A 13716-nucleotide genomic window follows, 5' to 3' on the forward strand; every position below is an offset into this window, starting at 1 on the left:
CTCAGTGACAGGTGATGAGAGGACTCTCACAGGAGAAACTCTCCTTCCAAAGGAAGCTGCTGGCTTCTTCCATGTCATGTTTGAGTCCCTGAGCCTGCGTTTCAGATTGCTGGTCAGATGAACTCAGGCTTTGGTCACCCTGCCTTTGTGTTCCAGGCTGCTTGCTATCTTCATTTCACCCCTTAATTGCCTTAGGGGGAAGAGGGAAGTGAGACTATCCATTGAAACACTCTAGAAGATCTGCAAAGCCCTCCTCCAGGGATCTGGTAACTCTGTGTTTATGCATTTCGTATGTGGGAATGTGAAAACTCAGAAAGGTTAAGATACTTTTTAAAGTGCTTTCTGGAAAGCAAAAGCTTGTCTCTGTCCTCTGCATTAATTATAGACATTTCTCTGCAGAGTTATGGAAACAGTTGTATAGAAGGAGTTCCTGAAATAACAAAGCCTAAAAAAGAAAAACAGGCAGCTCTTTGTGGAGTGGGTATGCTCGTGGTGGTTCTGAATCTACGTCCGAGGCCACAGAAACAGCTTGTTTTTTATTTCAGTTGAGTCAAACACTTAGATGCATGACTAACCCTTCCACAGAGACTCAAAGAAGGGTCAAGTTGGATTTTCAGATCTAGATCAAGATGGAACAAATGTATATTTAGTTCAAAGCCCCAGTGGCCTGTGATATGACATCGGCAAGAAAACGGCATTTGGATTATCTAAGCTGTCTATTCTCCCTGAGTTGTTTGAACAACCTGTGTGCACAGCTCTCTCATGGACCTGCTTAAATACTGAAGGATGAATCTCGTGATTCCCCCAATAAGATGTCTTTATGAAGTTCAGATAAAATAGAGGGGAGTGTTAGTTTTCTGTAAATTGAGATGACGGAAAAGATAGCAAGAGAAAAAAATTGGACTGCAGATGAAAAACAAACGTGAAATTTTGGATGGAGAGCATGGATGCCATAAGCAATACCCGCCCCTGCCTCTGTCTTCTGCCTCCGACTGAATTTCCAGTGCAAATGAAGCCCAGCTCCCAAGAGGAATCACTAACCACTTTTTCGGCTGTTTCAGCATCTTTTCACATCATGATGGGAAATGTTGAAATTACATTTTCTTGGGATTTTTATGCCAGAGAGAATAAATCATGCTGTTTCACAAAAAGAAAAAGAAAGGAAAAACAATCACATAAATAACAGGGTCAGGTTGAAAAGTCCTCGAGGCACCAGTGAACAAGGTAATAGGGCCTCAGAGAAGGTCACTCACCTAAGTATGTGCTTTTCTGAGTCCGCAGATTCCAGAGTGAAAGAGTCATGCAGGGCTGAGGGAGGGTGCAGGCTTCAAGGAATACTAGCTTGACAAGCTTTGATTTCAGGTGAGCTCAAATGCAAGCGATGGGGGTATGAGGACAAGATCCAGGCTAGAAAGGGCTATGAGACCGTGGGTTAGTTATCAGGGTCAGCCCCACACAAGGGTTGGGGCCATCCTGGATCCTTGGCTCGAATGACAGAGGCTGAGCATCAGCTCCTAGAGCTCCTGTCTGGCTAGAGATGTAATGATTGTAGTGAGGATTCTGATATGCACATTGGTGGCAGCCATCAACCTGACCGTCCATAGGAGGTAAGAGTCCTACCAGTGGACTAAGGATGTAGCAGAGAAAGTAGCCAGTTAGGAAGTGGCCTCACAAAGACTGGGAAGGCAACTGGAGCTCCATCCATAGGGTGAGGCTTGTGGGAGGATCTATGGAACTAGAGAAAGAAAGGCAAATGCTATTGGTTGCCCCAGAGGAGTGGGGCTAAAGTCAGAGCCCCAGAGGTTGATGAGTCTGAGGTTGTTTGTTCATCATCCATCCATTCTTTCAACTGTACAATGAGCATCCATCAAATGTCACACACTATCCTAGGCAGTGTACCCTGAGAGGAAGCCATTTGCCACTCTCCCAGGGGTTTACAGACAATGGGAGAACCAGAAAGGAAAACCAGATGGTCAGTCCAGGATTACTGAATGGATCAGTAGGAACCATAGCTGTGTCTTAGAGCATCTAATTCCAGCTAGAGGCTGGGGAGCAATGAGCAAGTACCATTTCTCTGTGAGACACTGTGCTGCCTTTACATGGGATTTCACTGAAGCCTGACCACAATTGTGTGAAGCAGGTGACAGTATTCCCATTTTACAGATGATGAAACTGAGGCTCAGAGGGGTCAGGCCACTTCCCAAATGCCACACTGGTAGGGAGTGCTGGGGTGAAGAGTCGAACCCAGGTCTGTTTTGGCTTCTAAGACTGTGCTCTTGTGAACAATTCAAAGCCCATAAATACAGAACACACACAGCCAGAAACACTCTCTTTAAGAGCCTTTTAGGATTGTTCTACCCAAAGACACAAGAAGAGAAAGATAATAGAGATTACAGCGTGAGACCGAGGAAGAATTAAAATAGTGCTTTTAATATAATTTTCAGCAAACGTACAGTAGGTACTTTACATGACATATTTCTAAACTGCTCATCTGGAAAATATAAGCTGCAAAAATACAGAATACCACACTCAAAATCTATTGAGTATGTGCTTTTTTTCCCCCCCTCTGTTCTATGAAACAGGGTAATTTTTACCCCCTCCTATTTAAATCCAGCCTTGGCTGCTTTCAGAAGAACTGTTGGAGCCCCCGGCCAGAGAAGCACTTCCAAGAGGGGGTTTTCTAAAGCATGTCAGCAGGCCATCCCCACAGGAGCCAAAGGAGGGGTGGGCAGAAGAATTGCACACCAGGCCAATAGGACTCTCTAGTGATCCAGGAAAATGCCTACTCCAAGGGTTTGGAGGACTCCGGGCCACAGACACCTGCTCAGTCCTCGTCACAGGCCTGTGCTTGGGGCCTCAAAGGACCACACACTGGCCGGACGGTCCCCACGGGGACCCTTGGGTTCTCAGGGCAGAGCACGCTAAGTCAGGCCTGCGAGGTCTGTGGGCGGTGGCGGGCTGTTCTCTGCAGGAAGAGGGCCAGGCCCTCAGCTTCTCACAAAGGAGTCTTCTGAAGGTGACTGTGACTCGGGGCAGGTTTTCTCAGTCTCAATGTCTTGGTACTCTGTGCCTAAAGGGGTAAGGGGGGGAAGAGAGTCAAGAGGAAAAAGAGATCGGTCTTTTCCAGTTTTCCTACTTATGTTTTAGGCTTACGTAATAGCATCCTGGCTTTCCAGTGGTATGGATAAGAGCAGAAGTCAATAAAATGCTAGGTTGTGCTCCACATCACCCCAGGGAACCAGATTCCAAGCCCAAAGACCTTTATGTAGGCTAAATCTTTCCGAGAAGCATTTATCTATATGTATCTATGCCAATGCCCATGCAGATTTTTATTCTATGGGAATGAATAAGATGCAACTCCATCATTTAACTTATCTTCATCTTATCTGAGTCACCGGTGACAGACCTTGTGTTCCAGGACCCTGTCATTGCAATCTCTATTGAAGAGGTGGCTCTGTGCCAGAGAGAACCTCTTGGCATCATAATGCCATGCTTTCTCCACCAGCATTTGGGGCCAGTTTACTTTCCATTCAGCCACAGCGGGTCACCACCTGCTGAGCAAAAGAATCTCCTTGTTGGAGCGAGGTGCATAAGCCTCTGCCATGTGTCTGAAATAGATGCTGTGGCTTCACTTAAAAGGCAAGAAACACCCAGCTTAGTCCCTGTCATGATATACAAGCCATGGAGGTCTCCATGACCGTGGCATGCAGCCTTTCGGTTCAATGAGAGCTGCAGTGGAACATAGAATCCTCACTCATTTCTTGTCTTCTCTAGACTCTGGTACAAAAGGTGGAAATGTCTCTCCTTTCTTTTGGAGCTGAGATCTGGCTTAATAGAAGAAGCGGTACAGTTTGGAGCATCCTTTCTCAACTTTCACAAGGTCTGAGTTTTTACATTCTTGGGGCCTCTGTTAGAAGCCAGCGGGGCAGGGAGTTGGGGAAGGTGGGATAGATATGAGAGAGCTGGGGTTGGTTCCTGTGTGCAGAATGAATCAGGTAGAAGACAATGAGGAGCTGGCCAGCTTTTGCCGACATGGCTCAGAGGGAAAAAGGAAGGGGTGTTTTTAAAGATCTCCAGCATTTACCAAAGGAAAAAGGTGTTTTTTCTTATTTTAGATTTTTCACCTCCAGCTCTTGGCTCATTTCTCTATGAAACTATAGACTTCTGTGGTGGTTTCCAACAGAAGATGCCTTACAGGCCGCATCAAATCTTTCTAAGAAGGCACGTCTGTGTTCTCAGATTGGTGGCTTTTGTAGTGTCATGGAAAGAGCACTGGTTCAGGAGTCAGACAGACCTGGCATTGGCCCCTGGAGACTTTCTAACTAGCTGTGTGACCTTGGGAAGCTTTGGTATACTGAGCCTTGGTTTTCTGATCTGTAAAGTGGGAATAATGATACTTACCTCACAGGGAAGGTGTGAGAAAGCTGCTAAGGCCCCTGGCAGGAGGGTGTGTGTGTGTGCATGTGCGTGTGTGTGCGCTTAGTCACTTAGTTGTGCTCAACTCTTTGTGACCCCATGGACTGTAGCTCACCAGGCTCTCTGTCCATGGGGATTCTCCAGGCAGGAATACTGGAGTGGGTTGCCATGCCCTCCTCCAGGGATCTTCCTAACCAAGGGATCGAACCCAGGTCTCCTGAATTGCAGGCGGATACTTTACCATCTGAGCACCAGGGCATGAGGGTAGCAACCTCTTAGTAAACATAAACACCCAGCCCCTTTCCTCCATTAAGAGGCTGGGCTAGAGCACAATTTTTGTGTTATCTAAGTTTCTCTTATAATGAAATTTCCTATATTACCTACTTCTACTTCATTTTATCACCTTTGATAATAAAATCCAACAGTTTTGACAAACCCAGCACCATGAGAGTTACCTTCTCTTAGGTTGGCATGAATTTAAGAAGAACATTATTTTCTGCGATTTAATGGGATGGTAAAATCTCAACCTATGGAATGTTAAACCTCCAGAAAATTTACTATAGTTGTTCCATCTGCTCTTAGTAAGAGAACATAATCACTTTACCTTACAGAAAAAGACTCAGAATTTGTGCTAATCTTCAATTATTGATTGGCCTGAGACATTAATACAAAAATCAAAATGTCTAGAAACTGTGTTCCTAAAAGCCTCATATCTGATCACAGAGCAAGACATAGCTCCAACCAGTGGCCAGCATCAGTGTCTGATGCCTGGGCTAGAGTTGAGCTCCTGAAATTGATGCTGAGGACCTCAGGGGTGCCAGGTGGGAAACGGTGTCTGGGGTTTCCCACCGATGCTGATGACCTGCAGCACCGAGGACTGTCTCCCAGACACCTCAGCACTTTGAAACTGTGTTTCCAAATGCATCAGAGCAGAGGCGTCTCCTGGCTCCTCTTACCTGCCTGGTAACAGCAGAACCACCCATGTGTGTTGTTCACTGGGCTCTGTGATCAAGTCTGGGAATAACAACAAGGAGAACGGATGTCCCCAGAATACACCTGTGTTCTACAATACAACTGACACAACTTGTCTTAGTTGTTAGGGGGATATGAGAGTGTAGGGAGCCCTGTAAGTCTTCTGAATAGGAAGTCCCTACCGGAGGAAAGGGGTCCCTCATTTCTTGCCCAATACGGAGGAAGTATCCAAAAAGGCAGAGAACACAAGCTTTGGATTTATTGACCTGGGCTGAATCTCTGCTTTGTGACTTTGAGCCAGTTCTGAAAGCTTCCCCAGCCTCATTTTCCTCTCTCGTAAACTGAAGCTTAATAACAGTGTGCCTCACAGGACTATGTATATGTGCGTGCATGCTCAGTAATGTCCAACTCTTTGCAATTACGGTCTGCCAGGCTCCTCTGTCCATGGGATTCTTCAGGCAAGACCACTAGAGTAGGTTGCCTTGCCATCATCCAGGGGATCTTCCTGACCCAGGGTTTGAACTCGCATCTCTTGCATTTCCTGCATTGGCAAGTGGATTCTTTAACTACTGTATGCTGGTTCATTGTAAGTGCTTGGTAAATGTACTATTATTAAATAGCTTTCTAGTGCCACTGTTCATATTGGTGGGAAGGAGGGAAGGAATCTGAAATACTATTCAGTATCTGGATTCACTCTTTTTTGTCCAGTTCCTACACTGTCCCCTCCCATGCCCACTTCCATCACTTAACAAAAAAGGATGATTACTCTGGTAGAGCTAGGGAGTGAGTGCCAGGGCTGGAAGAGACTGTAGATTGTATAGTTCCAATTCCCCTCATTACACAGAAGAAAGATAATGTTATTTTCATTGTAAACCCTGACAATAATGGGATACTTACCTCGTTCTTGGAAAATGGGGTACCTGAATTAGATTGTTCCAATGCATGACTCAGCCCAGGGCACAGCAGCTTCCATTGCTACAGTCCATGGGACTGTGTGCCATGCTGCTTCAGACCTCCGTGTTCTCCAGAACAGATTAGCACACTACAGCCTTCTCTCAGCCACACCCAGAGACTGTCTGTCTTTATAAATGAAGCTTTACTGGAGCACGGCCCGCTCATCTGTTTCCACATTGTCTGGGGCTGCATCCCTGCTCTGACAAAAAAGTAGAGGCCACAGAGATTCTGTGGCCCTCAAAGCCCAAATTCTTGCCACCTGGCCCTTTATGGAAGGTTTCTGAACTTGCTCTGCTGGTTCTCTCCGTAGAGGGTCTCTTCCCCTGGATCCCTAACCAACTGCTCTTAAGTTCTTGTTTTCGAGAGCACTAGGTCTTCCTGATTCTTGATGCCCCTAGGTGGAACTTCGCAGCACCCTAAAAGAGCCCTCTTTGTTCCCAGACATAAATAAATAGACTCTGGCTCTTACAATGACGAAAGTAAAAAGTGAAAGTGCAATAACTTAGTCGTGTCTGACTCTTTGCAACCCCATGGGCTGCAGCCCGCCAGGCTCCTCTGTCCATGGAATTCTCCAGGCAAGAATACCGGAGTGGGTGGCCATTTCCTTCTCCAGGAGATCTTCCTGACCCAGGGATGGAACCCAGGTCTCTTGTGTTGTAGTCAGATTCTTTACTGTCTGAGCCACCAGGTAAGCCCTATTCTATTGCTTTTGTGTTCAGGTCTGTTTCTCTTATTAAACTGTGAGTTCTTAGAGGATGGGGCCATGTCTTTTTTTAACCTTTGTACCTGGTTCTGGGCCTGGCACATAGTCAAAATTTTACTAGAGTGAATAAACGTGGCTGGAAAACATCAAGCTCATATAGTGCTCCCTCAAATAGCATTAATATTACCTGTAAAGGAAAACTGTGCTACCACATGGATGGTCCCTGAGAAGCATGAGCTTTGTCTTTATCTCCACCACAGTCACAGATTTCTAAGGTGCTGGGGCATCCAGGCTTCTCTGAACTCCCCATTTTAGGCTTTTCAATTCATGTCCTCCCTGCCATGATAACTGAGCACTCTGAGGTGAGAGAGGGGAGGCATGGGTGAGGCCTGTATGCAGAGAGTGTAAATTCTCCATGTGATCCTCGGTTTAAAAAAAAAAAAGTGTAAGTGTTAATTGCTCAGTCCTGACTGACTCTTTGTGACCTCATGGACTGCAGCCCACCAGGCTCCTCTGTCCATGGGATTTCCCAGGCAACAATCCTAGAGTGGGTTGCTATTTCCTTCTCCAAGGGATCTTTCCAATCCAGGGATCAAACCCAGGTCTGCGGCGTTGCAAGAGGATTCTTTACTGTCTGAGCCACCAGGGAAGCTGGGATCCTAGGTAACAGGCCCCATAACAAGCATCTGAACAGCATCTTCTCTGCATTCTCTGGCAGTTAGAGATTCCTGTTCCACCAACTTATTCTTGAGCAGCCATAATACCCCAAGGGAGCTAGGTTGAAAGGCCATCAGTAGGACCGTTTGTTCTCAGAGAATTACCTTCTCATAGCTATTCAGAACGCAAGAACTGGAACTGGGTTGGGAGAGGTGGATAAGGAGGAAACAAGGAGGGAGGAGCAGAGAGAGGAAGAAAAGGGCTGTAGTCACGTTTCAGATTAATTTCCAGGCCAAACTGAAATTCACTAACACCCTCTCTTGGAAAATGTGTCACCTCTGAGGGCTCTGATCTGGATTCTAACCTGAGGGAAATGCAGATCACAGTTGAAAGGAGGCTGTTGAGAGGCAGTGACATGTGCTCAGGGGAGCAAGTAAGCCCCTACTCTGTGTCTAGTACCTTCTCCTGGACAGATACTTTCTCCAAACCATCAAAAGAAGTAAGAACAGCACAGGACAGCAAATATTCTGTCTGGTGGACTGAAAACCTGCTTGTCTGGTTTTCTCCCCTCATCCAAACCAAACCAACCAAACAGTGAAATAGAATGACCACCACCAAACAGGACAGAAGCTTACCCTGCCCGACTGTGTAAGCATTGCACTGATTTCTACAGGTTGACCTTTATTGCTTCGAGTCACTCAGGAGTGCCTGCAGGACTCCTAAGCAGGGCTTAAAACACAGGCCTGGTGGACTTGACTGGGTGGAGAAGGAAGTGTGGTTTCTTCCCAGGACCTGAACAGTTGGTAGCAAGAAAACCGGCATTGTAGGCTCACAGGGAGCCAATCACTACTTTTCCTCAGAGGGTTTCTCAGTGAGTGAGTGTGTGTGTGTGTGTGTATTTATTTCCATTTTACACTCTCCTAATAAGCAACCTGCTTTGGAAGTGTGGAAGATAATCCATTAGCAACTATGGCAGAATCTTTCTCCTGAGAAACTTTAGTGGTGTGGCAGTCATCCCAGGGGCTGGCTGGCCACCATGGGTGGAACGTTTGTGCAAGTCCCCTCAGGAAATCTTGCCACATCTGAGTGAGAGGAAGCTCTGGGTCAGTGGTCCCCAACCTTTTGGGCACCAGGGACTGGTTTCGTGGGAGATAATTTTTCCACAGCTGGGTGAGGGGGGAAGAAGAGGAGGAAGGTTTAGGTGGTAATGTGAGCAATGCGGAAGGGGCAGATGAAGCTTTGCTTGCTTGCCCACCTGCTGCTCGCCTCCTGCTCTGCACCCCAAGAGCTGGGGACCCCTGCTTTAGGTTATTACTGGGAATGAGAAGTTGGAATTGGGGATTTGAATGTATAGACACCACGTAGCCAAAGTCTAAAACCATCACTTGGCAAAGCTATTCTGCTGGAAGGTGATGAAAAAGAAGCAATTTTTATGAATAAGCACGTTCCCTCCTGCTCTGAAGACATTAGGGAGTCTGTCAAAGGATTCCTCAGAAGCTCTTTGTTTCCCCTTATTATTTTGCCTGTTAAGCGCTGCCAGCAAACTCCTTAGGGGACCTGTGAGCAGAAGCCTCTCTGGCTGCTTCGTTAGCTGTGAGGAAAGCCTGCACGCCGTGGCCTCCCGGAGTGGAAGTGTCCCCGGGGTGTCTGGGAGCTTCACTGTGTCCCCTGTGGAGGCGTGAAGGCGGGCTTTCCTCACAGCCCACAGACTCAGCACGGGGAAGACAGCAAACCCACTCCCCCCCAGAGACAGAGACTCACGAAAGATGTGTTCCCTTCATATGCAGGGATAATATGGGTAGAAAACTTTTTGATCTATATGTAGGAGTGACAAAAATCTGTCACAAGTTGCAGCAAAGAGAGCCTTCCTCCATTCAGCCCTGGGCGCCTTCCACTGAGACGGCGGCGGGGTTGGTGGCTCGAGAGGACGTCAGCACTCACGCTCTAGGTGTATTCCGTCCCTCTCCATTTTTGTTTTCTGAGTCCACTGGAGCTCTTCCCAGGAAATCTTTCCATTCAAATCCTGCTCAGGACCAAAGAAGCCAGGGACTGGATCGGGCAAGGCATGTACAATGGATCCTTGCGGCACAAGGGAAAATAAACCTAGACTAGGTTTTTCTGGTTCTGGAGTCCAGGAGACAAATTAAAAAAGTTTTAAAGGTGATAACAACACATGTTAGAAGCATCTTATGAGAAGGGACTTTATATTTCAATTCATTTGTTGATAAAACTGAACCCTGGGATTGTTTTCCTTTGTTATCTTAACATCTTATTCTCACTCAGCCTAAAATCTTAGGCAAAATAGCCAAAAAGAGTTTTCAAAAACTTAAAAAAAAAAAGCAAAGAGCCCCATGAAACATGAGGTCTTGCAGCCTCAGTGTCTGTGGACTGAGTTTGGAGAGCTCCACAATCATATCCAAGAGGGCAGTGATCTACTAGCAATACATTTTCAAGACAAAACCAACTCAACACCCGTACAGGATGGAATCACAGCCTCAGGATTCACAGGGCGTACAGAGTTTATGAACTGGTTGGAGAACAACCCCCTGTTTAACTAGTTAACACACTGATGAACGTCTCCATTTTCAGGAGCAAGGAGGGACTCGAGCAAGACAGGAAAAAGTTGTTCCGGAAGCATCCTGTCCCCAGGATGCGGCTGACCACGTGGCTCTGCACCACCACACAAGCTTCTCTCAGGCATCCTTGCTGCACGCGGCCTTCTCTAGTTTGGGGCTCTCACTCAAACTGCCCCAATTATGGGTTTGTTAAAACTTTGGCACACTACCCACCCCACTCTTTCCTGATGCTCTTCATCTTCTAGATGACCTGCAAATATGTGTCTGAGGTTACAAAAAAAAAAAAAAACAACCAACCAACCAACCCTTAGAATCTTTCCAGAGCCAGGAGTGGCCAAGATCAAGGACACTGCAACATGAAAAGTGGGTTCCCTGGGCCGTGCGTGCGTGCGTGAGTACAAGCACACCTGTGCTCTCACATAAGCTTTGCCCCGTCTGCAAATGACTCACCAGGCTGAGTCTGCTGGCTGCAAGAGATTTCCCCTTGATTCTTACCCCAAACAATGGTAGGTTCACTTCTAGCTGTTTGAGGTTCAGCCACTTTCAAAACACACACACGCATACACTCCACAAGGCTGCTTAGTTCAAGACTGACCCTGAAAACATTACTGACATTTTCAGGTGGTGGACGTCCAGTAGCTTCCAGGAGCTTGTGGGTCTGTAATCCCAGACACCACAAGCTGTTCAAAGCATGTGCCAGGGAGCTATTCTTTCGCTCCTCTCCCCAGAAGCCCTGCACCCATACACACAACATGCCGCTGAGCGTGTCTCCACCACAGGCGGAAAAGAACGCCTCTTGGCATGTGAAGCAGGCATATGAAAGGGGTTCCCATGACAGGGATCACTGAATTGTGGGGCATAAGTCGAGAAGGCAAATTTGCAATTCATCATGTCATCTCCTCTTGTCTCAAATGTGATTCTTTTAAAGGCAAGCTGCATATACACTCTTTTTCAAGCATTTTTTTCTCATAACACACTGTATAGTCTCATTCTCACAAACTATCTGAATGAGGATAAAATGATAATAAAAAAATTACAATAGATTAACTGCATCCCTTGAATCACATTATATTTTTGGTGCATTATAAAAGGAGAAAATTAAAAGCAACCAGCATAATAAATTCGGCCTAGAGGACTGTGTTAGTGACTGAAGGGTTAACACAGATTTGAGAAGTAGTTAAAAATAGTATCAGAGGATTATACATACAACAGTTTGAAATTCATATGCATTGCATTTTTTTTTTTCCCTTAAAAATGGCAAAATGTTTGGCAAATGTAAGCAAATGACTTGGACTGGGTTGGGTTTCCCCGGCTCTGAGCGAAGTCAGTCATAGCCAGGCGAGGCCCACTGCTTCCTGAGGTCATTCTGTGGGGCTGGTGGGGGAGGGGGGCGCCCCCCAATGGGAGGTGCTGTGGGGGAAGGGGAGGTGCTGGCCCCCCATGCCCGGCTCCCCCCCTGGGGCCCTCAGTCTTGAGAAATGGAAATGGAGCTGGTGAGAGGTGCCAACTACAGTCTCCAGCACGGATCACCCTTTAGCATCGCTGAGAGAACTCTGGGGCCTTGAGCCACAGGTGTAGACTGGGTGAGTCGCCTGCACCGTGGCCCCTATTGCAAACGTTAGAGAGAGAAGCGGGTGTCCACTCCTCCGACTCGGGTGCCCCTCCGTCCCCGTGTGGACGGGCACGGGGGCACAGGGCTGTCACTAGTGCTTATCCTGGCAATGTTGTCAACGTGGGTGTTTTTAGTAGATTTTTAGATATATTTTGTTTGTTTTGTATGTGTATGTATATCCAGAAGGGTCCATCCTCCAAGCTGGCCACCAGTGTTCCCTGAATCTGGCAGTGCCTGTTGCTTGCAGCTGTCGGCATCCTGAACCGCCATGAGGTGCCTTCAAAAGCAGACTCTGAGCCCCCAGGAGGTCGCACGCCAACCACGTGATCCCACGCTCTCCTTATTCTGAATCCTGTCTGGCTCTGATTTTGAGAAAAGGACAAAGGTGCTGTGTATATGTGTGTGTGTGTGTGTGTGTACTGAATCTTTTTTTTTGAGAAACTTTTTTTCATTTTTTTTTCTTTAGGAAAAATGACCCTTGAAAGACTAATACAGAGTTCAACCCTCCTTCAGTCACTATAAAACAGACTCCATGTTCTCACACCACTCGTGATCTTCGAGGTTATAGATAAATTTTGTCCTATGTGTCTGGTTGGCGGGCACAGGGTCCCTCCCCAGATTGTCTAGGGTCAGAGTAGAGGCAAAGAACTCACTGGTGCTCAGCCCGCCCTCGTGGTTTTTGATGTATCGTTTATAGTTTTTCCTCAGGCACTGCCACGTGGTGGTGTAGAGGAGGAAGGCAAAGGACTTGAGCGCGATGGCGATGCTGACGTACAGGTATCTGTAGGCCACGTTGTCGTAGAGGGCGCAGGCGCCCTGCTCCCCACAGAACGTGCTCCAGAACAGGCAGGTGGAGTCGATGCCAGCCCCGAAGATGAGCGGCGGGGGGATGAAGCCTGTCGGGGGAAAGGACAGTTAATGTGCGGGCTCTGATGGCTGGTCCGCAGGAGAGAAGGACTCCCCATGTGTGTCTGTGTGTGTCTTCCTATGGGACTGCAGGGTTCGTGGGCCATATTCAGTGGTTCTACAGCACAGTGGGGGAAGACCCTGTCTGGAGGTTGAACTGCTTTGGTTCAAACCTCACCTCTGCCTCTTACTTCACAAACCTGTGCAAGTTATTTAACATGAAATCTTACTTCACACATCTGTGCCTTCGTTTCCCCATCTGCAAAATGGAGTCCTTCTCAGATCACTGTGAAGGCTGACTCATTGAATACGTGGGAAGCATTTAGAACAGTGCCTGGCACAGAGTATGTATGTGATACATACACATGTATGGATGTGAGAGTTGGACTATAAAGCTGAGCACTGAAGAATTGATCCTTTTGAACTGTGGTGGTGGAGAAGACTCTTGAGAGTCCCTTGGACAGCAAGGAGATACAACCAGTCCATCCTAAAGGAAATCAGTCCTGAATATTCATTGGAAGGACTGATGCTGAAGCTGAAACTCCAATACTTTGGTCACCTGATGAGAAGAACTGACTCATTTGAAAAGACCCTGATGCTGGGAAAGATTGAATGTGGGAGGAGAAGGGGACGACAGAGGATGAGATGGTTGGATGGCATCACCGACTCAATGGACATGAGTTTGAGTAAACTCGGGGAGCTGGTGATGAACAGGGAGGTCTTGCATGCTGCAGTCCATGGGTTTGCAAAGAGTCGGACATGACTGAGCGACTGAACTGAACTGGCACAGAGTAAATACAAAATAAATTACACAGGATGACAGATGATATCATTATCATCATCCACGGAGAGTCTGAGGAGAAAAAGTCTTCTCTGAAGGGGGACATTCTTGGTGTCACTCAAAGAAGTGCACCATTGTA

The 13716-nt window shown here is 47.0% G+C and overlaps 1 protein-coding gene across 2 annotated transcripts in view; it reads right to left on the minus strand.

Moving 5' to 3' along the window:
- Window positions 1-2409: 2409 nt before the first annotated feature.
- Window positions 2410-13716, minus strand: part of SLCO3A1 (solute carrier organic anion transporter family member 3A1) — a 377208-nt gene continuing 365901 nt past the window's right edge. Inside the window, exons 10-11 of one of the 2 annotated variants that reach the window (XM_027520729.1) lie at window positions 12544-12786; window positions 2410-3070 (exon numbers count right to left, since the gene is read on the minus strand). In XM_027520729.1, the coding sequence (XP_027376530.1) occupies window positions 2988-3070; window positions 12544-12786 (326 nt within the window). In that variant the 3' untranslated portion in view covers window positions 2410-2987. Of the gene's footprint in view, window positions 3071-11321; window positions 12787-13716 lie in introns of those variants that run through there. The other variant, XM_027520728.1, reaches the window with a different exon arrangement.

This window comes from Bos indicus x Bos taurus, chromosome 21 (assembly GCF_003369695.1).
Source record: "Bos indicus x Bos taurus breed Angus x Brahman F1 hybrid chromosome 21, Bos_hybrid_MaternalHap_v2.0, whole genome shotgun sequence".
Lineage (NCBI taxonomy): Eukaryota > Metazoa > Chordata > Mammalia > Artiodactyla > Bovidae > Bos > Bos indicus x Bos taurus.